We start from the raw sequence: 27,648 nt of genomic DNA, 5'->3' as shown, positions 1-27,648 counted from the left end.
ATGTTGATGCATTGTAACACAATTTTGTACATGGGAAAGACATTTTGGACAAGACATATTGCACCGTTTTGTGTGTCGGAAGTCAGATCAAATGAAAGAATTGGATTCCCAGATTCTTCAAAACTCTTTCATAAAGTAACTACTACAATGTTTTCCAATGGATGCTTGAAATCCCTCTTTGCTCCTTAATAGTCATTTTGACCTAATTTGCCTATGAAATAAACTGTTTGTGTTACATTTTTACCTTCACTATCAAATTCTACTCAAATCTGTTAAATTTGATGATGTAGCACATGTGAGGTTCACTTTGAGAGACAAAAATTTGTACCACTATGCTTGCCTATAGATGTTCTAAGCACCAATTTGCTCGTTAAAATTCATTTTAAGACCACTTATCTCTTAACATTCTTGTGTCTCACTTTACCCTTCACCTTCAAATTGTATAATAGATTTATTAAATTTGATGATGTGGTGCGTTGAGGTTCACTTTTTTGCTAAAATGTGGCCATGAGGAGGTCTTCTATTCGGCACCCAGAACTAGAAACATGTTAGAGGGGTTGGAACCAAAGAGTGGGCCAAGGTTAGCATGACAAATCAGGGGATGGGGCAGGATGTGTCTTATGTGTATGGATCCGCACGGACACGTGGTCCGTTGCCGGACCAAGAATTTCTCACACAAGACGTTAGCAAATTTAACATATTTTTGACAAACTTAACAGTGGGAGGCAAAGCAAGACGTAAAAATAAAATTCAGAAGCAATACAGGACAAAATGACCTCAAGATGTAAAGGGATCCAAACTACAAATTGCATATGAAGTTCTTCAAAGTCTCAAGACATCCGATAAAATTTGAACGATTCATCTGTTTCCCTTGTAGTTGGCAACCAACTAAATGAAGAGATACTCTGTAAAGCCAGGCATCTTCCTCACGGGCAATTGAAGGTTAAAACCTTTGGTTCCCCACCCGGAGAGAAACAGAAATATAAACTTTGGGGAAAAATAATCAAAGGATATAATCATAAAATTGCAACGAAAAAAATAGTTACTACTAACGCAAGCATGAGAATCCAGAAAGCAAGGTACAAACATAGTAACATCATAAAGCTGTTTAAGAAGTATCACTACAGCATTGAAGGAAAACATTTCATCTGGTTGATATGGAAATTAGAGGATGTGTTTCTTCTCTATGTAAACATGTGAAAATGTAATATCAATGCATAAACCGTTTTTTCTTTTCGTTTTCCCTTTTTCTGCTACACACCTTCATTGTCAATTTCTACAGATGGACCTACCAGAAAGTTGGAAGCGTTCTTGAGTTCAATCAACCTCGTGAGAAAGCAGTGAAATTCATATGATAGCAGGTGGGATTGCATGGGAATGGACAGTCAATTTGCTTTACTGCATTTCGACCAAAGTACCAGTCGCCCACAGACTCTGCAATTGTCTTCCAAAGTTCAAACCAGTCAGATAACAAGTTCAGTATGAAAAATGACAGAAGACCATTTGTTTTCAAACAAAAAAATTAGCAGATTTTGATGCCGTAATGCCAAACTCGTGGTATTTAGGCACTCAGTTGCACATACATATATTTCGAAAACCTCGAGGAAAGTGAGCAAACAAGCAACAAGGGGAGGAAGATCATTAAACTTTCATCTTGTCTCAAGTCTCTGTATTTTCGTTGCTAAATCTTTTTTCTGGAAAGCAAAGTACACAAGATATCCACGGCATACATGTTTACATCAAAAGAACAATTACTACACTGAAAGCATAAAGAACATTATGTAAAACCTTGTTTGAATGACAATGAGATCACAACTGGACTGCTTGTGTGGCGCATAACTGGTTGTACTGGTTATGTGAAACACGAGAAGTTTGAGAGCCCTAATGCGATAAGAGTCATGGAGTTTCATGTATTGCAGCTGTCCTATTTCGATCCTTATCTGATATACACTAGTATATCAAGTCATGATGGGACTAAAACTCTTTGAGATGGAGATCAACACTCCTTCTGTTAATAGGCTGGACCGAGTGGATCTCTATCGATGAATGATTGTATAAATAGTTGAAGTCCCTGCTTCCACACGAAGGCTTCCTTAATATCTAAAACCCTATTCACTTAGTGAGGAGTATTAACGAGTGTTGGAAGTAGAAGACCTCATCTGTTGCTTTCATAATGGCGATACCTCCAGGTAAGTTGATCTCTTGTAATGCACGGGATGGTTCTTCAGTTACTGAATCGAATATTCTTATGGTAACCCTAGTGTCGTGTTTGTTTGCTATGCAGTTGTAGTTTGATTATTCATATTACTGCTTACATGTGGTGTCAGAGCCAACCCAACATGGCTAGGGTTCCTTAATCAATATATGGTTAACTCTCGATATAAATACATGCATATATGTTTTGATCCTGTGTCATTAAAATGCTTCCGCTGCATACTGACAATTGTTTTGCATGGTCACTATATGTAATCAACTATTGTTGTGGATACCTCCAGTTGTGTTTGCTATTGTGTGCAGATAAGATCATTTAAAGAATGGTTACAATACTGGAATACTCAACCAAGAAGAACTTTTGGATTCACATTCTATTTATCAAAACCAAACTGACAAATAAGATTTGAATCGTAAACAAGGATCTCAACACCTAATCTGCTCAAAAGTGTTTAGTTTGTTGATTTTGGCTTGTTGTCTAAAGAATCAAACATGTGATTCATCTGTATTAAGTGAATAATAATCTGCTCAAAAGTGTTTATTTATTCAAGTTAAACAAATGAATCAATGTATAGTGAAGTATTGAATTGACAAGATTACATTCTTCATCTGCTCAAAAGTGTTGGAGTTATGTAAACTGCCCTTGTATTCAATATTTTGGCTATGCAAATCTAGTATAAATGGTTTCTGTCCAAAGATGATACTATGCTTATACGATTATGTGTCAGGAAAAGATTAAGTATCATTTTCCGTCTATTTGTTGACACTTAGATGACTAACAACTGTAAAAATTAACATTTGGTTTTGCAGCTCCTCACATGACATCCCTCAATTTCAACAATATTGAGACCTTGACCGGTTCTAACTACAAGAAGTGGAAGGAGGATGTTGAAATGGTTCTTGGCCTTATGGATCTCGATTTGGCATTAAGGGAGGAAAAACCTGCAGCTATTACTGCAGAGAGCACGGCAGATCATAGGGCAAAGGTTGAGAAGTGGGAGAGAACAAATCGGATGTCACTGATGATTATGAGGAAAGCAATGGCTCCATCAGTTAAAGGGGTGTTCCAAAACAAGATAATGCAAAAGACTTCTTGGCTGCAGTTGGGGAAAAGTTTAAAGAGTCTGACAAGGCAAAAACTGGGACTTTTCTAACTCAAATTACTTCAATGAAATTTGATGGTGAGGGAAGTGTCAGGGAACACATTCTGAAGATGGTTGATCTTGCTCAAAAGTTGAAGGACCTTGAAGTACCCATGACTGATCAGTTCCTAGTTCATATGGCTTTGAACTCCCTGCCTTCAAAATATGGGCAGCTCAAGGTTTCATATAACACTCAGAAGGTTAAATGGAGCATAGATGAACTGATCACTATGTGTGCACAAGAAGAAGATCGGCTCAAGAGTGACAAATCAGTGGATGTAAATTTTGTGCAAGGAGAAAAACGCAAAAGGGACTTCACTCAAGGTTCAACCGTGGCTGCTGGTAAGAAGAAGAAGAAAGAAATTTCTTCTTCATTTAAAAATGCTAACATCATCTCTAAGGGATCTCATAAAATGAAAACTGCTAATGTTGAAACTGAGAAAGAAAAGGAGTGTTATTTTTGCAAAGAGACAGGTCACTTAAGAAAGAATTGCAATGGCTTCAAGAATTGGCTTGTTAAGAAAGGTAATGAAATAAATGTTTTCGTATGTGTTGAGTCCAATCTAGTTTACATTCCTCCTAATAGTTGGTGGTTTGACACGGGCTGTTCTATTCACATAACCAATTCCTTGCAGGGCTTCTCAAAAACAAGGGTGATAAACAATGAAGTCTACAATGTCTATGTGGGGAATGGGAGCAAAGTTGCTGTCGAATCCATAGGAAGTGTCAAATTAGTTCTTTCCTCTAGCTTTATTTTAGAATTAAGTCCAGTACTTTATGTACCTTCCATGCGAAGGAATTTAATTTCTGCATCTAAGTTAGTTAAGTCCGGCTTTACATTTGTGGGTGACAGTCAAAGTGTAAAGTTTTTCCATTCAAATGACTCGAATAAATTGCTTGGTGAAGCTAATCTCAAAGTTGATATGTGGCAAATGAATTATACTTATGAGATTGAATGTTTTAATGTTCAAAGTGTTGGTTCTAAGCAAGTGCTCTCTCATGCAAAAACCTCAATGCTTTGGCACAAAAGGTTGGGGCACATCTCTAAAGAAAGGATCATCACACTTACAAAACAAGACTTGTTGCCACAACTTGATTTCAGCAACTTTAAAGAGTGTATTAACTGTTTTAAAGGAAAGCTCACTAATACTAGGAAAATAGGGTCAAACCCTAGCCAATGTCTATTAGAAATTATACACACTGACATTTGTGGACCTTTTCCAATTAAAACCATCTGTGGAAAATCATATTTCATAACCTTCATTGATGATTTTTCACGGTTTGCATATATTTTCCTTATTTCTGAAAAAACTGAAGCCTTGCACTGTTTTAAAACATTTCATTTGGAAGTTGAAAAACAACTGGAAAAACACATTAAGATTGTGAGATCCGATAGAGGTGGTGAGTATTTTGGCAGGTTCACTGAGGCTGGACAACACAAAGGACCTTTTGCAACTTATCTTGAACAAAATGGCATCGTGGCTCAGTATACTACCCCTGGGACTCCTCATCAAAATGGAGTTGTTGAACGAAGGAATCGAACCCTAAAAGACATGATCAGATCCATGTTTGCACATTCAAAGCTTCCAATGTTTCTTTGGGGAGAAGCGCTGAAAACTGCAAACTATATATTGAATCGGGTACCAAGCAAGTCCCTGGACAAGATTCCATTCGAAGCTTGGACTGGAAGGAAACCGAGCTTTAACCACTTCCATGTATGGGGTTGCAATGCCGAGGCCAGATTTTATAATCCAACAGAGAAGAAACTTGATCCAAGAACCATCAGTTGCAAGTTCATTGGGTATTCTGAGAAGTCTAAAGGGTATAAATTCTATTGCCCTAACAGTCACTCGAGGGTCATGGAAACACATAATGCAAGATTTCTTGAAGAAGAGGATGAGACTGACTTCAGTAAATCAGCAGCTTCATCCCCAGATTTCGAAGAAATCCCACTTGACAGTGAGTTAACTGATCCGCACGCATCCACTCTCATTATTCCCATGCAGCCACGTCCTCTTCATAACGGTTTACATATGTCTCATGAAGATGAGATAGTAAATGAGGACCACATGACCCATGCAGAGGCCCAAGAAAACGAAGTACATGCACCAGTACAACCCCCTGGAGAAGATCAGGTAAATGCTCCAGGCACTACAATTTTGGAATTAAATGTTCGAAAATCACAGCGGGTACGAAAAGCAGCATTATTGCCTGATTTCGTCTACCTAAATGAGGCAGAACACACTATAGGTGATGAGGATGATCCCTTGACCTACAATCAAGCCATATCAAGTGCACGATCAACGTTATGGAAACAAGCCATGCATGAAGAACTGGAGTCTATGGAGAAAAACAATGTCTGGAGTCTTGTTCCACAGCCACCTGGGACAACAAAAATTATTGGTTGCAAGTGGGTGTTCAAGACAAAACGAGACTCACAAGGCAACCTTGACAAACACAAAGCAAGGCTAGTAGCGAAGGGTTTTACACAAAGGGAAGGCATTGACTACAATGAGACGTTTTCTCCAGTCTCAACAAAAGATTCCATGAGAATAATCCTAGCTATCACGGCACACTTTGATTTAGAACTTCATCAAATGGATGTCAAGACGGCATTCCTAAATGGCGACCTTGAAGAAGATATCTACATGCAACAAGCACCTGGATTTGTTGAAAGGGGGAAAGAAACGATGGTTTGTAAGTTGAACAAGTCTATATACGGCTTAAAACAAGCTTCGAGGCAATGGAATAAGAAATTTGATCAGGTAATGGCAGTTTCAGGTTTTCAAGAAAACAAAATGGATGAGTGTATTTATCTGAAAGTCCTTGGCTCAAAGGTTATATTCTTAGTGTTGTACGTGGACGATATATTGTTAGCCAGCTCCGATATGTCTCTACTACAGACAACTAAGAGTATGCTCATTCAAAACTTTGACATGAAGGACTTGGGAGAAGCTCGATTCGTTTTGGGAATAGAAATTATAAGAGATCGTGCTAAGAAGTCTCTTGGTCTCTCCCAAAGGCAATACATCGACAGAGTCACTAAAAGATTCAACATGGACAAGTGTTCGAATGGAGAATTGCCTATTAGCAAAGGAGACAAACTAAACAGTGATCAATGTCCCAAAAATGAATTAGAGAATGAGGGAATGAAGGATAAGCCCTATGCATCTCTTGTAGGGAGTCTTATGTATGCCCAGGTATGCACAAGACCGGACCTGGCTTTTGCAGTAAGTGTACTAGGAAGGTTTCAATCAAATCCTGGTACAGCACATTAGGTTGCAGCGAAAAAGGTACTGAGGTATCTTAAAAGAACAAGAGATTTCATGTTAACTTACAGTTATGTGGACAAGCTGGAGTTGGTGGGATTCACAGATTCAGACTTGGCAGGATGTGTGGACGACAGAAAATCGACAAATGGTTACATTTTTCTGTTGGCTAATGGTGCAGTATCGTGGAAAAGTGCAAAACAGAAAGGTATTGCATCTTCAACCATAGAAGCTGAGTTTATAGGGTGCTATGCAGCAACTCAACAAGCCATTTGGCTTAAAAACATGGTGAGAGGATTGGAAATCGTTGACAATGTTGACAGGCCCCTCAAGTTGTATTGTGACAACAAAGCTGCAGTTTTCTTTTCAAAGAATAACAAAAGGTCATATGCTAGTAGATTGATGGATATTAAGTACTTAAAAGTGAGAGATGAAGTGAAGAAAGAGACTGTCGAAATTGAGTACATCCACACGAGCTTAATGGTAGCTGACCCGATGACAAAGGCCTTACCAGTGGGAGTTTTCAAGAAACATGTCTTCAACATGGGAGTGAGAGAACTCTTTGATTCCGTTAATGAGTGGGAGTAAGCACTCCATGAACTACGTAGGTTTTGTTGCAGTTATCTTTATTATTGTTGACAGTTGTTAATTATTATTGACTTGTTTGAATAGCTGATTATGCTTCGACAAACGACTTTGGTACTGGAATCATTTCAGTTTGTTATGTGGAACTGATATCTGACGGTATAAATTAGCAGTTCTTGACATCATGACTCTTAAAGGTGGCATAGTGTTTTCATGATAAATATGTATGTGATCACAGAGTGCAAAGTGCAAGCAATGCGTGTTTTGTTTTATGTGGTCCTATATTTTTCTTAAAAATGACAAGTCACTGAGTAGGATCAGTTGCAAGCTTTTGTGAACTCAATGATCATCGTGATTCTTATTGTATTGAGGCATATCATTGACATTCAAGTGGGAGAATGTAACCTTGTTTGAATGACAATGAGATCACAACTGGACTGCTTGTGTGGCGCATAACTGGTTGTACTGGTTATGTGAAACACGAGAAGTTTGAGAGCCCTAATGCGATAAGAGTCATGGAGTTTCATGTATTGCAGCTGTCCTATTTCGATCCTTATCTGATATACACTAGTATATCAAGTCATGATGGGACTAAAACTCTTGGAGATGGAGATCAACACTCCTTCTGTTAATAGGCTGGACCGAGTGGATCTCTATCGATGAATGATTGTATAAATAGTTGAAGTCCCTGCTTCCACACGAAGGCTTCCTTAATATCTAAAACCCTATTCACTTAGTGAGGAGTATTAACGAGTGTTGGAAGTAGAAGACCTCATCTGTTGCTTTCATAATGGCGATACCTCCAGGTAAGTTGATCTCTTGTAATGCACGGGATGGTTCTTCAGTTACTGAATCGAATATTCTTATGGTAACCCTAGTGTCGTGTTGGTTTGCTATGCAGTTGTAGTTTGATTATTCATATTACTGCTTACACATTATACTAAAAAGTGTTTCTCTCCTCCTCTATGTAAAAAACTTGTAACATGATGGCAAGTATAAACTGCTATTCTATTTTCTTCACACCTTGTCTCTATTTTCTTTTCGGGTTTGGTAGACACCTCCTACTCAATGTCTACAGGGAGAGGTGCATAAACAATAAGGGAAGATTTCCGCCAGGAATAAAGACCTAAAGTTGGGAATAGTCCACTAGAAAGTTCGAAGTTTTCTTGAGTTCAATAAAAAAAGGTCATAGAGCAGTGAGCTTTATATGATAGCAGGTGGGACGATTTGGATCCTCTCTTGAGCCCAAGGAGAGAATCCTCCTGACCAAGCAGTGTGGATTGTTGGATTTTCATCCAACAGCTATAATTAGTATAACTTTAAAGGAACCCCTATGTTTGTAGCTGTTGGATAAAAATCGAACGACCCCCACTACTTGATCAAGATAATCCTCTCCTTGGGCTTAGAGGATCCAAATCCCAGGTGGGATGGCATGGAAATGGGCAGTCAGTTTGCTTTACCACATTCCAACTAAAGTACAAATCACCCAGACTCCGCAATTGTCTTTGAAACTTCAAATCAGTCAGAAAAGTAGTTTAAAAATGACAGAAAACCATTTGTTTTCCAATAAAGGAATGAGAAGATTAAAATTTCCACACCTTATTGTTTATTCGTAGAGAAGTGGGTGAATGTCATGTCTCGGTTATCCATGTCTAGCAATGAATATAACATGAATTTATAAACATTCCTCATTCCGTATGTTTTTGGAATTCAATCAGTACTTTCAGCATAGAATCACAGAAACCTATATGAAATAAGTCGATACGTTAATCTGCCACAATATCTGTTTACAATTACACTTCATAATAGAACGAATTGCAATGACCTATCTGTGGACCCTATTTTTCGATTGACAAGAAGCCTGAAGCTACAAAATACATGCAAGATGAACCAATACTTATAGTCCCCTAGTTTGACAATGTACATCTGTGAAGTTGACACTAGTAATGCCCACTCTTGCAACTTGCAACGGTAAAAAATCCTGGTTTATGGCCCACAAACTCTAGGATTCTTAGGCTAACATTTTTCATAGGATATTTTAAATGCAACGCGATGAGAAGAACCAAACTTCCTGCTCATCACAGCATGCAGTGTGCAAATATGCTGGTTTATAATCCACAAAAATCCATAGATGGTTACGATCAACCACTTGAATTAAGAATTATCAGATCATTGGGATAGTAGCGCATGAAGAGTGGGCCACAAGCATGCTTAGCTACATGGAGTCGGGCCAGCATTAGGTGTATGTGGTTTTCCTGGACAGTCAGGCAATATATAATTTGGTCTTCTCAAATTTAATCACCATGTACTATTTCAAGCTGGTTGGGATTGCAATTGTGAATGTTCAGTTTACACTTTTTCCAATAGCCACGTGGATCTGCTGCTTCTGGTATCAAGATATGTTGTACCTAATGTCATAAAATTAGGAAATGAGAGAAGAATGCAAATCAATTTCTGATAACAAGTAAATGAAGCTTGGGTTTTGAAGTAAATTACCTGCCAAAAATCATAAGCTGGGTTTTGAAGGAAATGTAGGAAACAGAAAATGGCTCAAAACTTTCCCTCTTATTTCTTTATGAATTCACTATCCCAAGCACAGAGGATGCACTAGGGAAGAAAAAAGGGAAAAGCATTATACACGTAAAACAATTTAAAAAAAAAAATAAAAATCCTATTCTAACTTGATAGGAAGAATTTCGAACATTTTAGAAAAATGCAGTATGTAGGTGTTCCGTTTTGATAGGTCTCATATCCTGACGTATGAATAAAGGAGCATCATCAAACACTTCCATAGAATATGGAACACCATCATTTTATGAAATATATGATTTAGAGATATTATATGATCCTGGAAGCGTACACAAGGAAATATGATCCTTGTATAATCCTAGAAAGATTTCATCTTGAAGATGTAGGTGCCGAAGGCACTATGTGGGTCCAAAAATTAAGGCTCAAGCAATGAGCCACAACCTAAATTTGGGGGAGTGGAGCAAGAATAACGCAGCATGATCAAACACTTCAATGGAATATGGAACATGGAGAAATAGAGGGAAAGTGGAACTTGGAGCCGAAGTATTTTATGTCCATAAAGGAACTAGAATCCCACGAGAACAAGGGGAGAAGAGAGGGACTCCAAAATGCTCTGTTTGTAGTTGATATAAAATGAGACTGGTTAGGAATTTCCTCTAGATCTGCACTCAGATGAATTGCAACGTAGTTTTGTATTTGTCAAGAGTCAATAGTATGAATCAATTTCTCACTGGAATTGTCGAGGGGAGTCTTTGAATTGCTGCATGATCGTTCATTATGACTGTAACAGCCATTAGAACTCACATAAAGAGCTTTCTCTAGTACAATTAATTGTGGTACAATACATGTTCTTATTTGACATATTTTGGGTAGAATTAGAAAGACTTGAGTTGGTAAAAATGTTTCGGAATTAGGCTCACATGCATCGTATTGGATCACTAATACAGGTTGATGCAAGCTAAAATTTTAAGCTTCATGTAGTAATGCTTCGGAATTAATCCCAGTTTTTCATATTCTATATACTAAACACAAAAGTATTGCAATATCTTCCGGATAAAGCAAAAATAAACAATTAGGAGAAGGTATGTCAATAAACTCATGTGTGAACCACGGGATCATGGTGCAAACCAAGTAGATAAGATTGTAATGTGTATATGCTTAGTTGCCTCATGAGAAAATTTATAGACTAGACAAACTAAGTAGGCACAATTTATCGAATTCTAATTTTTCTTTTGTTTGGTGTTGAGCAAAAGAAAAGTAAATTGTATTGAACACATCCATTCACTTATATGTAGGGAACGTTTTCCACTTGGGTGAATATATGGGTTTGTCTACTCATTTTTGGAGTATGAAACTGCCCGTGTAGCTAGGCAAACTTACTCCGTTGCATAATTCAAAACTTGTGGTATTTAAGAAGTTAAAAGAAATCGAAAGCGTAGTATCAAATGGTGTGGTGGTTGTAAACCCCTTAGATGATGTCGGAACCGTTGACTTTTCTTGAGGAGTACATCCTCATTTTATAGACATTCATCATACCATTTTCACGGAGTTGCAATTTCTCGTAAAGGGTGATTTGGAGAAATATTTCATCTTAAGCTAATTCCTTGATACACCTTATTATTAAATTTACGTTGTGTCAAAGTGATATAGATTCATACTTGATGCCTATAAATGGATTTTACATACTAGAGAAATTGAATTAACGTTGAATTGAATGCTTTGTTCAAGAGGAATGAATCCTCCTTTTACATACATTCATTACACCATTTTTAGGGAGTTGTAACTTCTATTGGGCGGTCTTATCTAAGATACATCATTGGAGCAAATGTTACCGGTGTACTGTAAAAAAAATTCATGTGCATGACGCAATATCTAAGAATAAATATACTTAAGTAGGACAAATCTCAGATTTCTTAAGCCCATGAGAAACACATCAAGAGTTTTTGAGGAAAATCTGAGGTTCCCACTATGCCAGACTGGAGAGCGTCAACGAATATGCCAAAATCGTATACCTTTGGACTTGGTGGATTTGTTGGGCAGAAATCATTTAGAAGCGTGACATTTCTGAACATAGTATTATCACATTGTAAAGTACTTAAGTCGCATCCATTTTCACTTCGACAAGTAGAGATCCAACAATCTATCTCTCGTTGAGCAGAAATAAAAATACCAAAATACCCCGAGTACCAAACAAACGATGAACTACATTTGTAACTCAACAATATTTACCAGCAACTTATGCAGCAGTTAAAATAAACCAAGATAAGACGATTAACTTACACGGCGAGCAAGGATGTACATGATGAAATTTAGTACACCTGGAATCCACATTTTCTTGTGCTTAGCAAGTTCTTTGCTATCATCACGTGTATCCTTGTTAACCTCCATACATGTTCTGTACATTGGATAAACTCGTGCAACATATTGCAATATAATGAGTGAGTTCAACAACTTCAATCTATTCAAAGATCTTGAGTTCCTCGTCGTCGGAAGGAAAATTAGAATTACGATCTGTATACAAATGTAAACCAGTAACTAAACTTAAGTTTCGTGTGACAGAATCAGCAAAATCAAATTATCCTAATTCCTGATATGACTTGAGAGATTATGAATTGGGAATGTTGTTTGACAAAACTATTCTCAATTTAGTGGAGATTTCTCACAAAATAACCAAAATGATTGACAGTAGACAATCGCCAGAACCACTTCTTGATTGACCATGAACAATCTTAGGAACTACTTCTATCGATTTTAGATCGCAGATACCAAAGTGAGGAGTTATAACAATCTTATGAACCACTTTTGATAAAAAGCCCGTAAATTTTAATTTTTACTTTTTATTACTTGATTTTGATTGAATTGTTTATTTCGAAGATGAAGGTTACCTTTGTATTACAGCCTTACAAATGGATGTAATTATCATGATCAATGGATAATGAACATATTTTTATTAGAGATAAGGTTCATCAACACATGTGAATCACATTTTTATTAGATAAATGATATAATGGTACAAATAGATGATACAAATTTGTGTTAGCATTTGTATTGCATTGCCTACTCTCTTCTAGTGTGGATCTTTTCCAAAATATCTTTCCCATGTGAGAAAATGATGCCCATAGGCACTCTGCAAAACAAAAATGATGTAAGAGGTATCGTAACAATGAAACCCCTTATAATTGTACGTGATTGACAATATTGAGGTATTCATTAGCTACAATGTCTCTTGACAACATTTGAGGTGAGGAAGATGTTAGATGCATTGTAACGCAATTTCGTCACATGGTGAAGACATGTTGGACAATGCCAAACTAGCTAGTTTGCCTGAGGTTATGAAACATGGATATCATATTGCACCGTTTTGTGTTTCGGAAGTTCGATCAAATGAAAGGAGCCCATATTCTTCAAAACTCTTTCATAAAAGTAACTACTACAATGTTTTCCAATAGATGTTTGAAATCCCTCTTTGCTCCTTAATAGTCATTTTGACCTAATTTGCCTATGAAATCAACTGTTTGTGTTACATTTTTCCCCCCACCATCAAATTCAACTAAAATGTGTTAAATTTGATGATGTAGCACATATGATGTTCACTTTACGTGAGACAAAAATTTGTACCAAAAAATAGGCCAAGGTTAGCATGACAAATTAGGGGATGTTGTAGGTGTCTTATGTGTATAGATCCACACGGAAGCATGGTCCGTTGCCAGACCCAGAATTCTCACACAAGACGTCAGCAAATTTAACATATGTTTTTAGACTTAACAGTGGGAGGCAAAGCAAGACGTTAAAAATAAATTCAGGAGCAATTCAAGATAAAATGACTCTTAAGTGGTAAAGGGATCCAAACTACAGAATGCATATGAAGTTCTTCAAAGTCTCAAACCTACGTAGTTTCTTCGGGGACATCCGATAAAATTCGAACGATTCGTCTATTTCCTATGTAGTTGGCAACCAATTAAATGAAGAGATACTCCGTAAAGCCAGGCATCTTCCTCACAGGCAATGCAGGTTAAAATCTTTGGTTCCCCACCCCGAGAGAAACAGAAATATAAACTTTGGGGAAAAATAATCAAAGGATATAATCATAAAATTGCATCCAAAAAAAACAGTTACTACGAACGCAAGGATGAGAATCCGGAAAGCAAGGTACAAAGCTGTTTAAGCAGTATCACTACTACATTGAAAGGCAAACATTTCATCTGATTGATAGAAATTGCAGGATGCCTTTCTTCTCTATGTAAACAAGTGAAAATGTGATATCAATGTATAAACCATTTTTTCTCTTCGTTTTCCCTTTTTATGCTACACACCTTCATTGTCAATTTCTACAGATGGACCTACCAGAAAGTTGGAAGCGTTCTTGAGTTCAATCAACCTCGTGAGAAAGTAGTGAAATTCATATGATAGCAGGTGGGATTGCATGGGAATGGACAGTCAATTTGCTTTACTGCATTTCGACCAAAGTACCAGTCGCCCACAGACTCTGCAATTGTCTATCAAAGTTCAAACCAGTCAGATAACAAGTTCAGGATGAAAAATGACAGAAAACCATTTTTTTTCAAACAAAAAAGATGAGCAGATTTTGATGCCGTAATGCCAAACTCATGGTATTTAGGCACTCAGTTGCATGAACAGAAACATTTATAAGAATACAACATATATATACATATACATATACATTTATATTTCGAAAACCTCAAGGAAAGTGAGCAAACAAGCAAAGGGGAGGAAGATCCTTATACTTTCATCCTGTCTCCAGTCTCTGTATTTTCATTGCTAAATCTTTTTTCTGGAAAGCAAAGTACAAAAGATATCCAGGGGATACATGTTACCATCACAAAGAACAATTACTACATTGAAAGCACATAGAACATCATATTAAAAAGTGTTTCTCTCCTCTATATAAAAAACTTGTAACATGATGGCAAGTATAAACTGTTATTCCATTTTCTTCACACCTAGTCTCTATTTTCCTTTCGTGTTTGATAGATACCTTCCTTCTTAATGTCTACAGGGATAGGAGCATAAACAATAGGGGAAGATTTCCGCCAGGAAGTAAATATTTAAAGTTGGGAATAATCCACTAGAAAGTTGGAAGTTTTCTTGAGTTCAATAAACAAAATGACATAGAGCAGTGAGATTTATATGATAGCAGGTGGGATGGCATGGAAATGGGCAGTCAGTTTGCTTTACCGCATTCTTACTAAAGTACCAAGCACCCACAGACTCCGCAATTGTCTATGAAAGTTCAAATCGGTCAGAAAGGTAGTTTAAAAATGACACAAAACCATTTGTTTTCCAATAAGGGAATGAGATGATTAAAATTTCCACACCTTATTGTTTATTCGTGGAGAAGTGGGTGAATGCCATGTCTCGGTTATCCACGTCTGGCAATGAATATAACATGAATTTATAAACATTCCTCCTTCCGTATTTTTTTGGAATTCAGTCAGTGCTTTCAGCATAGAATCACGGAAACCTGTATGAAATAAGTTGATATGTTAATCTGCCACAATATTCTGTTTATATTTACACTTCTTTATAGAACAAATTGCAAGGACCTATCTTGGGACTCTATTTTTCGATTGACAAGAAGCCTGAAGCTAGTGAAGCTACAAAATACATGTAAGATGAACCAATACTATAATCCCCTAGTTTGACAATGTACATCTGTGAAGTTAACATTAGTAATGCCCACTGTTGCAACTTGCAACTGTAAAAGATGCTGGTTCATGGTGCACAGACTCTAGGATTCTTAGGGTAACATTTTTCATAAATTCATAGGTTACTTTAAATGCAATGTGATGAGAAGACTCAAAACTTCCTGCTCATCACAGCATGCAGTGTGCAAATATGCTGGTTTATAGTCCACAAAAATCTATAGATGGTTACGATCAACCACCTGAATTAACAGTTATCAGATCATTGGGATGTAGCACATGAAGAGTGGGTCACAAGCATGCTTAGCTACATAGAGTCAGAACAGCATTATGTGTATGTGATTTTCCTTGACAGTCGGGCAATATATAATTTGGTTTTCTCAAATTTAATTACCATGTAGTGTTTTAAGCTGGCTGGGATTGCAATTGTGAATGTTCAGTTTACACTTTCTCCAATAGTCCTGTGGATCTGCTGCTTCAGGTATCAAGATATGTTGTACCTAATGTCATAAAAATGATAAAAGAATGCAAATCAATTTCTGATAACAAGTAAATGAAGCTTGGGTTCTGAAGAAAATTACCTGCCAAAAATCATAAGCTGGGTTGACAAGAAACACTGGGGTATTAATGTGTTTAATAACTTCTTCAGGAAAGAGACACTGGTGTAGAAGTTCACAACAAAAAATGGGGGCTTTGTGTTATAAATCATAACTGAGCAGAAAAATAAGCTATAAAATTTGACTATTTGGCACCATATAGAGGAAAAGAACAACTACCTTAGCTGGTTCCATCCTTGAAAGACAATCCTTGTTCAAACTTTTTGATAAACCCTGACAGCGCAACAGAAAAATAAGCAAGAGAAAGCAATGAAGGTACAGTTTAATGACTAATGTCCTAAAGCTTCCCGTCATTAAGTGATATAGACCAAGATGAATGAAACCCTTTCTCATATATGATGTGTCAGACTCACAAAAAAGAACAAGCAGATGGATCCATATAAATTAAAAACATATCGACTAGTTTTTACATCTCATAATCAAATGGTGGATCCTGCAGATCTGACAGAATTTGATAGAATTAAGTTTCTACAAAAAACATTGAGTGATAAAAAAATATAAATATTACATAAGCTAGTAATAGTAAAGATCAAAGCTAACCTGAAGGATGGCAACATCATTATAGAAAGACCTCATCGTCCGATGCTGGAGAACATCTTCCCTGAAATGTAGGAAACAGAAAATGGCTCAAAACTTTGCCTCTTTCTCTCTCTACATCTCCTATTTCTTTATGAATTCACTATCCTGAGCACAGAGGATGCACTAGATAGGAAAAAAGGGAAAAGCATCGTACATGCAAAACAATTTAAAAAATCCTACTGTTACTTGATAGGAAAAATTTCAATCATTTTAGAAAAATGTGGTACATAGGTGTTCCATTTTGATGGGTCTCATATTCTGAGGTATGAAAATGAGTGAGTAGAATCAGGCAACACCATCATTTTATGAAATTTATGATTTAGGAGATATTATATGATCCTGGAAGCGAACACAAAGAAATATGATCCTTGTATAATCCTAGAAAGATTTCATCTTGAACAGGTTCACTAAAAGATGTAGGTGCCGAAGGCACTAGTACGCAAAAAACATACTCATCAAGGAAAAAACCTGCATCAGCAAGACATTTGACAGTTGCATCCTTAGGCAGAAGATGTCGAAAGTCATCACAATGTATAAGAGTCGCTAACCCACCAGCAGAGCATCCTGAAAGAAGGGCCTGTAAGAGTGCCACTCATACGTATTAGCAGAAATAGACCACTCATTGTAATAGTCTCGATGAGTAGCTTTCAATTAGTTCACGGTGGAAAATAATACTTTTCTTGCGGAGAATGGTATTACAATTGCTGGTCCAATCATATCATTATAATATTAATGAAACCAGCTCTTAGAACGAGAGTGAAAAAGACATCTTGTATTGTCATAATCATCGATACATGCATAGAAAATTTCTGATGTTTAAAAGCTGTGAACTGCAGTTCATATTATTCAAATAGAGCTTAACCAAAAGTAACCACGAGATACCTGTTTCACTTTTGACAAGCCAATTGACAAGAGTTCATCCATAACTGCTTCCCAGATGAGCTGGCCCCTAAAAAAAGGTCCTAATCCATTCTATGAAATAGAAGAACAGCCAATGTTAAATTAACAGCTTACATTCTTCCGTTTATAAAATTAAAACAAGGCAGCAAAATCTCCAAACACAATGCACCTTAGGCTCATTTTCCGGGTGGCCAGCGAAGGACGCGCCATCACAGTATCTGATTTTGACCTTGTTCCAGTTAAAGAATTCTAGAGAATGCTCCAAACAATGAATTGAATCACATCAATAAGATGGCCAACAACTTAGATTGAGCTAGAATTACAAAACGAAGCGTTACGGGAATAAAAATAGCAGCCAAATAAAATCAAGCTTACCAGGATTTTGTGATGGATGAGAGCTCAAAATCCCAGAAAAGGGAACTCGACGATCCATGTAATTAGAAGACCCTAGTAGAGTACCTTTGCGCCAAGAACACGATTCAATCGAATTGCACCAACCTCCACCCTACATTTTCGATTTTTTAACCAAACCCATCACACAATTTTCCATTCTAAACATAAAAATCTACTAGCATATGCAAATTCAATGAAATTGAATGGAACAATATGTATTAGACCTGTAAAAAAAAGGCACAGGGATAGAATTTTGACCTCAATGTGAAGCAGCCAATTGTTGGCGCCGGATCCGAATCCCTTCCTGAAATGGTAGCCAGGGGCAGTCCCGTCCAAACAAACTGCAAAACCAAAATTCAAACAATTAGGGCGGGGGGAGAGAGAGAGAGAGAGAGAGAGAGAGATATTGGAAAGTAGAGGGGATGGGATTGAGTACGGGCGCCTCTATCTTTGGCGTTGCGCAGCAAGGTCAAGTCAACGAAATCGAAGGCGGCGGCGTTGGGAAGAAACGGGCGGGAGATTTCGGAGTCTGGTTCGTCGCGCCAAGAGTTGGAGAGGAGAGTGAGAGCGAAAGCGATAACGGTAAATCCGACGGCGGCGATTGCCCAGTCCTTTTTGGCCCATCTTCGCCACCATAGCAGGCTGCGAAGCCTGGGATTCGCCACTGACCCCACCATCAATTGACTGACTGCCTCCGGTGCTCTGCTCACGCAGTCAAACGGACACTGAAAAACTAACTGCCAGTTTTCATTAAGACAAGAAGCTTTATTTTGTTTTTTTTGTTTTTGGTTTTTGGTTTTTTAATTTTACTTTAATTTTTTTGTTTTTTTTTTTTTTTTTTTTGCTTTTCTAGCAAGAAACAATGTTTTATAGAATAAATCCATAGAATGAGGCATTATTATCAACAACAAAAAAAAAAAAAAAAAAAGAAGAAGAAAAGGTAGGCCATTATTTTCAGACCAAAAAGAAGGGTAGCATTATTTTGAAGCAGAAAAAATGTGTTGCATACTAAAAAAAATGTTAGACTCTCAACACATGAGTGACAACTAGCCGTTAATTCACATGAGACGATTATTAATGAGCACGTAATATAACAAATAGCGCGCTCTTTTGCCTTAGCTCATGGAATAGATAGAGGTCTTGTAGCTCAAGAAACTAGTTTTAGAATTTTGGGTTTTGTATTTGTGATTCAACGGTCCAAATATAACGAGTAAAAATATTAATACAAGATTAAATTGTTACTGACAGTCCAAAAAAAGGTCACTTAATAGAAAAAACTAGACACTTTTTGGTTACAAAAATGACGTACATTATCGTCTTTTTATGCACAGCTACATCACTAAGCTGTAGCAAAATGGTCTCCAGCCTTTGAAGGTAAAAAACAACGTTTCCTCCTCCCTGTAAAAAGAAGAGACAGCAGCTATAAACTGTGTTAAATTTTCTCTGCACACCCTCTTTCTCAATATCTACAGCGATAGGATCGTGCTCGGAGTCTGGACAAGGAGGGTAGAATTTTCACTAGGGTGAACTGAGGCTCCAAAGATCTACAGTTCGGAACAACAGTTGAAAAGTTGAAAGCGTTTCTTGAGTTCAATCAACCTCGAGTGAAATTCACATTGTAGCAGGTCGGATTGCATGGAAACGGGCAGTCTATTAGCTTCGCTGCACTTCGATTGAAGTACCAGTCCCCCACTGACTCCGCAATTGTCTATTCGGAATAGCAAAGCTCAAAACAGTCAGATGCCAAGTTTAGTTAAGAAAGTGACAGAAAACCAAGAAACAAATGAAAGAAAAACAGATTTTGATTTGATAACACTAAGCAGCTTAAGCTTATGGTATTTATGCTTTCATCTGTCTCACAGAGAAATATACGGCTGGGATGATAGAACTTCCGTCACCATGTTTGAGTTAACAAGAAATCTCCATATGATAACGGCATTCGAATACAAATGATAAAACTGTCCTCACCTTGTTGTTTATCCTTAAAGATTTCGGCGAATTCCATATCTCAGTCATCAATGTCTGGCAATGAATAAAGCAAGAACTTATAAACATTCCTCCTTCCTTATTTTTCTCGAAATCATTCAACGCCTTCAGCAGAGATCCCCTGAAACCTGTACAAAATGAATCGAGTTAATTTTGCCACGGTATTTTGTTTACAGCTATTCTTCGTTATACAACCAATTAGTGTCCGATGAATGAATCATATTTTCCATAAAGGAGGCCTCGAGCTAGTGATGCTGCAGGTAATGCCCGCTGATTGCATTTGCAATTGGTAGAAAGACAGTAAGAATCCTAGTTTCAATGTAATATAACATGAAGACCCTGAACAAAAATCTACCTTTTGACTAACGACAGTGGTATATACATACCTAGAAGTATTTCAACCTGGGTAGAATTGCAATTATAAATGTTCAGTCTGCACTTTTCCCAGTAGCTATGTGGATCAGATGCTTTAGGTATCAAGGTATTTTGTATCTAATGATCATCACATACGAAAAAAGAGAAAAGGGATGTAAGTCAAATTCAGATGATAAGCAAATGAAGCGTTGACTTCTGAGGAAGCTTACTTGCCAAAAATCATAAGCTGATTGAACGAGGAACACGGGGGTTTTGATGTTTTTAACAATTTCTTCAGGAAAGATACACTGCATAAAAGTTCACAACAAATGATTGGGGCTGTGTTAAAAACCATAAACTAGAGGAAAAATAAGAACATCCCAAATTTAACCATTGGTACCATATAAAAAAGAAGAAAATAAAATCTACCATATCTGGTTCCATTCTTGCAACACAATCCTTGTTCAAACTTTTCGCTAACCCCTGACACAGCGTGAATAAGAAAATCAGTATGACATGCCAGAGTCTAAAATAAGAATTAACAGATGTACGATATTAAAGATTGAAAATTATATTGACACATGATGTTACACCTCATATTCATTCCATCCGTCAAACCCAACAACCCTACACTATCACCTAGGTAGTAACTAAAGTTATACCCAAAAACTAGGATAAGTATCACCAAGAAAGGGATTGTATAAGCTAGTATCGTCAATGTTAGAGCATAACCTGAAGGTTGACAACATCACGAAAGAGAGATCTCACGGTAGGATTGTGGAGAACATCTTTCCTGAAATGTACGAAACAGAATGTAGCTATGTGATCACTTGTAAGAGCACAGATGATGCTTTAAGAAAAAGGGCTTTATACACGTAGAACAAGTAGTTAGTAAGACCTTGCAAGAATTTCAACATTCCTAGTGTAGCTTGAGAGGGAGAATTGCAAATTTGATAGAAAAGAGAATGGTTCAAAGGTGTTCGATTGTGATAGGTCTTATTTCCTAATGTATGAACTAGGAACAGTAGAATAAGGAAACAGCAAAGATAAGAACGAAATTATGGCCCTCGAAGAGTTCACATGTGAAAGTATATGATCCTAGAAAAACTTCATGCTAAGCAGATTAGCTAAAAGATATTGGTGCAGAAGGAACTGGTATGCATAAAACATACTCATCAAGAAAAAAACCCGCATCGCCTAGACATTTGACAGTGGCATCCTTAGGCAAAAGATGTCGAAATTCATCACAATGTATAAGAGCTGCCAACCCACCGGAAGAGCATCCCGAAAGAAGGGCCTGTAAGATTGTTATTCACACACATTATTGCTTCCCAAAAGAAGGGCCCGAAAGAAGGGCCTGTAAGATTGATACCTGTTCCGCTTTTGACAAGCCAAATGACAAGAGTTCATCCATAATTGCTTCCCAGATGAGCTGGCCCCTAAAGAAAAGTTCCGTTCCATTCTATACCATTGAAGAGCAATAAAACCTCCATTAATAAAATTACTACTGATTCTCAAACAAGGCAGAAAATCTCCAAACATAACTTACCTTCAACTCATTATCAGGGTGACCGGCTATAAATGCGCCATCACAATACTGTATTCTGACTCGGTTCCAGTTAAAGAATCCTAGAGAATGCTCCAAAATTGGAATTGAATCACATCAGTTAACAGTTTGAGTTAAAACTACAAATAATTAAGCATTATGGTGATCGTACATATACGAAGCAACTGAGCAGAATATAATTACCAGGATTATGGTCAGGGTAAGGGCTTAAAATCCCAGTAAAGTGAACTCGACGTCCCATATGTTTGGAAGATCCTAAATGCATATGTTTACGCAAAATACATGATTCTATTGTGTTGCACCAACCTCCACCCTACATTTCAACATTTCAACCTAATAAATCCATTACACATAGTTTTTTCATCTTAATAAACAAACCAACTAGAACATGTAAATGCAATGAAATTGAACAAAACAATTGTAAGAAATATGCACAAACAGAACTGGTTACAAAATTTTAAAAAAATTATTAATCGGGAAACATAACGCATGTAACACTAAGGTTTAGGGCATTTTATTGTCTGTTTAGTATCCGTCCAATTCCAGTTTCGATTAAAAGTTCATAACCAGTTATCTCTGCGCCTTTCCAACAACATAAGAATTTTGAAATGTTAAGACCTCAATGAAAAGTAGCCAATTTTTGGCGCCGGATCCAAATCCCTTTTGAAAATGGTAGCCAGGCAAACTTCCATCTAAACAAACTGCAAAACCATAAATTAAACAAGAGGGTAATCAAATCAAGGAGAAAATAATTAGGAGCTGAAACACATGGTAATTAAAATTTGATTAGCAAAGGGTTACGGTGCAGTACGGGCGCCTCTATCTTTGGCGCTGTGCAACAATGTCAGGTCGATCAAATCGGAGGTGGTGATGCGATGAAATGAGTTCGCGGTGTTGGACTCCGGCTCGGAACTCCGATAGTAGGAGGCGACAGAGAGAGCGAAGACGAAGACGAAGACGGTGAATCCGACGGCAGCGATTGCCCAGCCACGCTTGGCCCACTGCATCCACCACAGCGGGCCGCGAAGCCCAGAAATATTCGCCATAGAATTTGACCCGACTTTCTCCATCACCATGGCTCGTCAGTGTTTGAGGTTCGAGGTTGCAGAGAGACGTAACTTCCATGGCTTGCATTTCAAGCTACCTCCGATTTCCGTGGCTTTCAACTTGTGACCTTGCTAGCTCGTGGCGCGTGAACAACGGAAGATCACTGTTGAGTGTTGACCACGGTCAACCAAACACATAATCCCCTTCATATTTTTCAAGCTAAAATCAATTATCTCGTTACGAAGTTTTTTTAAAATGATTTTGAAAACGCCCTTTGTAAAATTGATTTTGATTTTCAAAAACACTTTAAATGTCTTTTAGAAAAAACACTAGATTTGTGCTTATTTAATTCTTGAGTTCCTTATGTTTACTAAAATATGGATATGAAAATCATTTTACTCGTTAACTTTTTGTTAGGTTTACTTACATATAAAGGATCGGAAAAATACAACTTTTTCCATCATTATCAAATACCTAAAAATCAGGAATCAAATCGACTAGAGAGAATTGTTCTGATTCCCTTTCCTTCTCGCATTTTTAAACCCTCTTATTCATTCATTCTCTCATTTTCGCTTAAGTAAGGCTATTTAGACACATTGCTTAGTGCAAGTCGGTCCCACATTGAAGTGGTAGAGCCCATTGCTTCTAGATACTATCGACCATGTGATCAATTTTACGTGTCTACATTCGCGTTATTGTTTCGAATGTTAAAAACTATTGAGCAAACAGCCTGGATTTCCGCATTAACATGGGATGGAAACAATGAAAATATGATTCAAATTCATATGGGTAAGGAAAAACAAAGCTTTTCATTCATTCCTATAAATGAATTCAGTTTATACAATGCTGCAATGGATACTCAATAGAGTTTCAAAAACAAGAAGGAAAAGTAAAGCATGGATCACAAGTACGCTACATCGGCATCCCCGTGCCGGAATCTGATTAGTATGAAGGTTTTGAATTTCTATGGACCTGAACAGGTTTTTTGGAATCTATGGGTGAATCTAGCTAGCACCTACCATATAAACCGTTGGGTCCCTGGCTCATGGGACCAATGGAATGGTCGATACAAGAACATCATCATTGTGAAGACATTAACGATTATGTACAGGACCCCCATGACGAGCCAAGTTCGATAATCATCAGTATGGGAATGTAGGATCAAGAAAAAGAATGGAATAGTATAATATCTAAACTCAATCAGTGGTGCGGGAACCAAAACTGCAGCAGTAGCCAAGAAAAATGCCAGCACCCAGATCTTCCTCTGAAATTTCCCTGCCGAAGTGAAACAGAAACAAGTCTTAGGGACAAAAACACAAGGAGGATTGACACGTATGATGACCAAGAGCTGTATACCGACCCAATCTAGTGACGATGGAAAGCCATGAATAAACATAAAGTGGGACTAGAAGGAACTTCATTGACCAATGAGCTTTGATGACTTTCCGCCAAAGATAAAAAGGGTAATGCCGATTGTCAGCCAGAAGATAGGGATGAGCTATGCTGCAGCAGTCAAGAAATTACATCATGATTTGTAACATTAAGGTTATGAATGAATGTCTATGCTGCATTGGACGTGAAAACAGCACAGGAAACATTCACCGTTCTTGGAATTGGAGAAAACGTTAAAACAAACACTTGAAAAGTTGCTTTTCTCAAATATCAATTGAAAAATTGACCTCCATATCAGCTGACCTATTTCCTCGTCCATAAATTGAATGCAATTATTATTCTAAAAGCATTGAACTCAAATGTTAAATAGGCCTGACCTGAAAAAATGGACAGCGATGAAGGCAGCACTGAGTGCCAAAGACATCTGAAAGAAGGTTAGGAACTTATTCTTCCACATTGACCGGAATAAATCTACAACTTGTCTCAAACTAAAGAGTGTAGGAGCCATAGCAAGGGCAGAAAATAGACCAAAATACAAGATCTGTGAAAAATGCGGAGAAACTGCATGAGCATCTTTTGCACCTGCAACATTTGGACATGGTATGAGACAACAGAAGTAAAGGCAACTTCATAAACCACAATGTGTAACACAAATCAACAACAGAAGGATGAGTCATACCCAGAACCACACTCCCATTCCACCGAACAAAGGCAATAAAGGCTGCTAATACTAGAATAAAAGGGCTAAAAGAAAACAATAGTTCCAACTTCATGTACCATAATTTTGGAAAGATGGCCTTAATTTCATCAAGAAAACCTGCAATAGAATGTCATCTGCTATAAGCTTTGAGAATAAAAAAATCCACTGCATGGTGTGAGCAACTGTGTTTGCAAGAGGACAAACCTAATTTGCAAGTTTGATAAGAAACTTTTCTAGTCGAGATTAAATGTGTTCCCCTATCCACTGAAGTGCTGGCCTTCCGCTTTCTCAAGTTTGAGCCTAACGTAACAGTGTTTGAAGGAGTTGGCTGACCTTTTATCCTAATTGTGTCGTCTACATCTATCTTATCTTTATGGTCAGCCATTGTAATATTTATAACCTCGCTGCAACAAACAAAAAGCATCCATATAATATTTGTTTGCCGAATAACAACTGCCACGGCACCAAGCTGCATTACCAACATCAAACAAAGTTACCACTTGACAAAACATATAGGCGTAGCACATGTGTGCTTGCATCAAAATCATACAATGACATATGGAAGAGACTTAAGCCTTTACCAATGCACTAAACCAGTAATTCTTCTTCAAACACGCAAGATGCATAGCGAGCACTGCCGCAAGCGACACAACATCTGTATAATAGAGAAAAGTGAAGAACCAATGAAGCGGGTACATGGCTAGCACCACCGTGTAAAGTGTTGCTTTTCTTTCATCAAGAGCCGGTCTCAAGTGAATGATTATCTCATACACAAGAATGCTGCAAAATACCGCCAAAACACCATTGACAGAGCGAAGAATCGCTGTGGAGCAGCCTTCAGAAAACGACAGGGCTGCTTTTACCAATGACATGCCTGGAAACAAATACGCAACATGAGCTAGTGAAAGATAGTACCTGCAAAAGTTTAGCGTTGCACATGTTAAATTCCCTGCTAAATACTGTGATACAACATGATTCTTAAGTTCTCAATCAAAAGTTCAAAACATATCAAAGCCAATTAATTTGCCAAAAGTAATTAAAACCCGTCTTTCGCATTTACAAATCAGCTGGCGGAATACAAAGTTCAAAGCAAATTAACAACAAAAAAGTAAAAAAATTCAGAAATTCAGAAATGGTAAAGAACATACAGGCCAGGAGGAGTGGTGATCATGGGATCCCAGCTTCTGAAATTGCCATTACAGTACTGTTGAGCTTGAGGTACATGGAATATCTCATCCTACAGATCGTAAATTTATTTACCAATTCCTCAAAACAAAATTCACACAACCCAAAAATCTAAATACAAAAAATTCCCATTGAATTGAATCGACGAAAGTTGCTGCCTTGGGGGGATTACCATGTAGGGCTCGGGAACAATGTGATTGACGAGGATGGAGATGGGAATTATCCACAGGCTCACAATCGTGGCCACGGCAATCCTACCCATGTTTCTCTGCTGTTACAGGATCAAATCCAAAGGGTCTGTTTGGTTCCATGGATAAGGCAATGGAAAGTGTGGCCCAGCATCCCGAGCTGTGGTATCAACTGGGACCAGCACTACTGAATCCCAAATTTCTATTGGCTGATCGTCGGAAGAAGGTCTGGTTAGGGTTCGGCAGGCGAGAGTGTTCCCGTCAACGTCTTAACAAGTCCTTCCTGCTAGTCCAATTTTGATTTACCCCTCTCTGCAAAGCCCTAATTGTAAACAAATTGGGGGTTATCGACAGTTGCTTAAAAACCATATACATTTTATTAAAAAAAAACAATTTATATATATAATACATAAATTATTGGTATTATTGGCCGCGCATGGAAGCAGTCAAGCTTTCATTCATTCGATTCACAGCATAGACTGAAGCACAATAAAAATATTGGGCAACTGAAAGTAAAATGTTTTCAATCATCAAATTAAAAAAAATTAAAAAAGGAAGATGTTTTTATTTTTCTTTGAGTTTGAGAATGACCTTCACATTTATGTTTACTTCTCGCACACCCTTCCAATTTTCAGAATCGAATAAATTGAAGATTATTAATGATCAAAAATTACCAACGTGTGTGTGGAATGTAAAAATTAAATGAGTATGTGAATACTGTATAGCACTATCCTTTCTTTTTGGTCAATCGTTTGAGAATGACTTAGCATTGGACTTTTTCTTTTAACCTTGTACACTCCTGTTTAATTATAACCATTTATTCCAACTGATTTATTCAAGGGTGTATTCAATTAGGATTTTGAGGTATTTTAATTCTTTTAATTAATCTAAAGGTATTCAATCAGGATTTTAAGTGATTCTCTGAAATTCATGGTGTATTTAATTAGAATTTTAAGATAGTTTATTAAAATCCTTAGAAATTTGGGTGTAATCAATTAGGATTTTAAAGAAGTTTACAACATCCCAGATGTATTCAATTACAAAATTGATTTTAAATAATTTAAGAAAGTTAAGGAATTAAAGAGAATTGGAGAGATTTTGTAATGTATTTTAAGCATCCACAAATCTCACCTCTCTCCATGCGATTTCGAAGGAATTGAATCAAAATTTTATATAGAATCTCTACAAATCAATGCTCCATAAAAACCATAAATTTATAAATTCATTAGTCTCTCAACGTCTCAATTGAATACATCCCCTTAATTTAATAGTCATAAATAAATAATGCTAATAAAACGTGTGAAAATCTATTTTCCAAATGCTCAACCTGGAAACTCTTAC

General features: G+C 37.2%; 3 protein-coding genes and 1 pseudogene across 6 annotated transcripts; 1 reads left to right on the top strand and 3 right to left on the bottom strand.

Moving 5' to 3' along the window:
* The first annotated feature begins 2,944 nt into the window (after positions 1 to 2,944).
* Positions 2,945 to 4,166, top strand: LOC148697533 (uncharacterized; annotated as a pseudogene). Its single transcript, XR_015961245.1, has 2 exons — positions 2,945 to 3,878; positions 3,989 to 4,166. The product of XR_015961245.1 is annotated as an uncharacterized LOC148697533 (transcript).
* A 9,639-nt stretch (positions 4,167 to 13,805) lies between these two features.
* LOC137722524 (pectin acetylesterase 5) lies at positions 13,806 to 18,655 on the bottom strand. Its single transcript, XM_088692627.1, has 12 exons — positions 18,325 to 18,655; positions 18,147 to 18,229; positions 17,871 to 18,000; positions 17,665 to 17,744; positions 17,478 to 17,567; positions 17,048 to 17,172; positions 16,557 to 16,617; positions 16,176 to 16,229; positions 15,981 to 16,058; positions 15,794 to 15,899; positions 15,073 to 15,218; positions 13,806 to 14,232 (listed from the first exon to the last, which is right to left on the bottom strand). The coding sequence occupies exons 1-12, from the start codon at positions 18,563 to 18,565 to the stop codon at positions 14,110 to 14,112; spliced, it is 1,317 nt and encodes a 438-aa protein (XP_088548753.1). The 5' UTR covers positions 18,566 to 18,655; the 3' UTR covers positions 13,806 to 14,109.
* A 392-nt stretch (positions 18,656 to 19,047) lies between these two features.
* On the bottom strand, positions 19,048 to 22,925 carry LOC137723644 (pectin acetylesterase 5-like). Its single transcript, XM_068462841.2, has 12 exons — positions 22,607 to 22,925; positions 22,414 to 22,496; positions 21,979 to 22,108; positions 21,778 to 21,857; positions 21,601 to 21,690; positions 21,401 to 21,525; positions 20,961 to 21,021; positions 20,658 to 20,711; positions 20,459 to 20,536; positions 20,261 to 20,366; positions 19,857 to 20,002; positions 19,048 to 19,596 (listed from the first exon to the last, which is right to left on the bottom strand). The coding sequence occupies exons 1-12, from the start codon at positions 22,869 to 22,871 to the stop codon at positions 19,483 to 19,485; spliced, it is 1,332 nt and encodes a 443-aa protein (XP_068318942.2). The 5' UTR covers positions 22,872 to 22,925; the 3' UTR covers positions 19,048 to 19,482.
* A 707-nt stretch (positions 22,926 to 23,632) lies between these two features.
* Positions 23,633 to 26,646, bottom strand: LOC137723428 (dol-P-Glc:Glc(2)Man(9)GlcNAc(2)-PP-Dol alpha-1,2-glucosyltransferase). Of its 3 annotated transcripts, none has more exons than XM_068462625.2 (8): positions 26,292 to 26,646; positions 26,083 to 26,171; positions 25,516 to 25,849; positions 25,139 to 25,403; positions 24,914 to 25,051; positions 24,612 to 24,816; positions 24,203 to 24,345; positions 23,633 to 24,117 (listed from the first exon to the last, which is right to left on the bottom strand). In XM_068462625.2, exons 1-8 carry the CDS (start codon positions 26,379 to 26,381, stop codon positions 23,858 to 23,860), a joined length of 1,524 nt encoding a protein of 507 aa, XP_068318726.2. In that variant the 5' UTR covers positions 26,382 to 26,646; the 3' UTR covers positions 23,633 to 23,857. The 3 variants fall into 3 exon arrangements, with proteins under 3 accessions (XP_068318726.2, XP_088548750.1, XP_088548751.1); XM_088692624.1 differs by having other exon boundaries at positions 25,516 to 25,808; positions 26,292 to 26,366; XM_088692625.1 differs by lacking the exon at positions 26,292 to 26,646 and having other exon boundaries at positions 25,516 to 25,808; positions 26,083 to 26,202.
* Positions 26,647 to 27,648: the final 1,002 nt, after the last annotated feature.

Source organism: Pyrus communis, chromosome 4 (assembly GCF_041283825.1).
Source record: "Pyrus communis isolate YQ-2024b chromosome 4, ASM4128382v1, whole genome shotgun sequence".
In the NCBI taxonomy this organism is placed as follows: domain Eukaryota; kingdom Viridiplantae; phylum Streptophyta; class Magnoliopsida; order Rosales; family Rosaceae; genus Pyrus; species Pyrus communis.
Note: the sequence above shows the minus strand (reverse complement) of the source record. Positions and strands in the feature narration are given on the sequence as shown.

Coding starts and splice junctions, on each gene's coding strand:
- LOC137723428 (XM_068462625.2), bottom strand. CDS start 26,381: ATGGGTAGGATTGCCGTGGCCACGATTGTGAGCCTGTGGATAATTCCC. Junction 26,172..26,291: donor TTGTTCCCGAGCCCTACATG/GTAATCCCCCCA, acceptor TACGATCTGTAG/GATGAGATATTCCATGTACC. Junction 24,346..24,611: donor ATCGCTGTCCATTTTTTCAG/GTCAGGCCTATT, acceptor TGACTGCTGCAG/CATAGCTCATCCCTATCTTC.
- LOC137722524 (XM_088692627.1), bottom strand. CDS start 18,565: ATGGTGGGGTCAGTGGCGAATCCCAGGCTTCGCAGCCTGCTATGGTGG. Junction 16,618..17,047: donor GCAGGTTTTTTCCTTGATGA/GTATGTTTTTTG, acceptor CCTACATTTCAG/GGAAGATGTTCTCCAGCATC. Junction 16,059..16,175: donor CAAGGATGGAACCAGCTAAG/GTAGTTGTTCTT, acceptor CTTCTACACCAG/TGTCTCTTTCCTGAAGAAGT.
- LOC137723644 (XM_068462841.2), bottom strand. CDS start 22,871: ATGGTGATGGAGAAAGTCGGGTCAAATTCTATGGCGAATATTTCTGGG. Junction 20,367..20,458: donor CAGCTTATGATTTTTGGCAA/GTAAGCTTCCTC, acceptor GATGATCATTAG/ATACAAAATACCTTGATACC. Junction 20,003..20,260: donor CCAGGTTGAAATACTTCTAG/GTATGTATATAC, acceptor CATTTTGTACAG/GTTTCAGGGGATCTCTGCTG.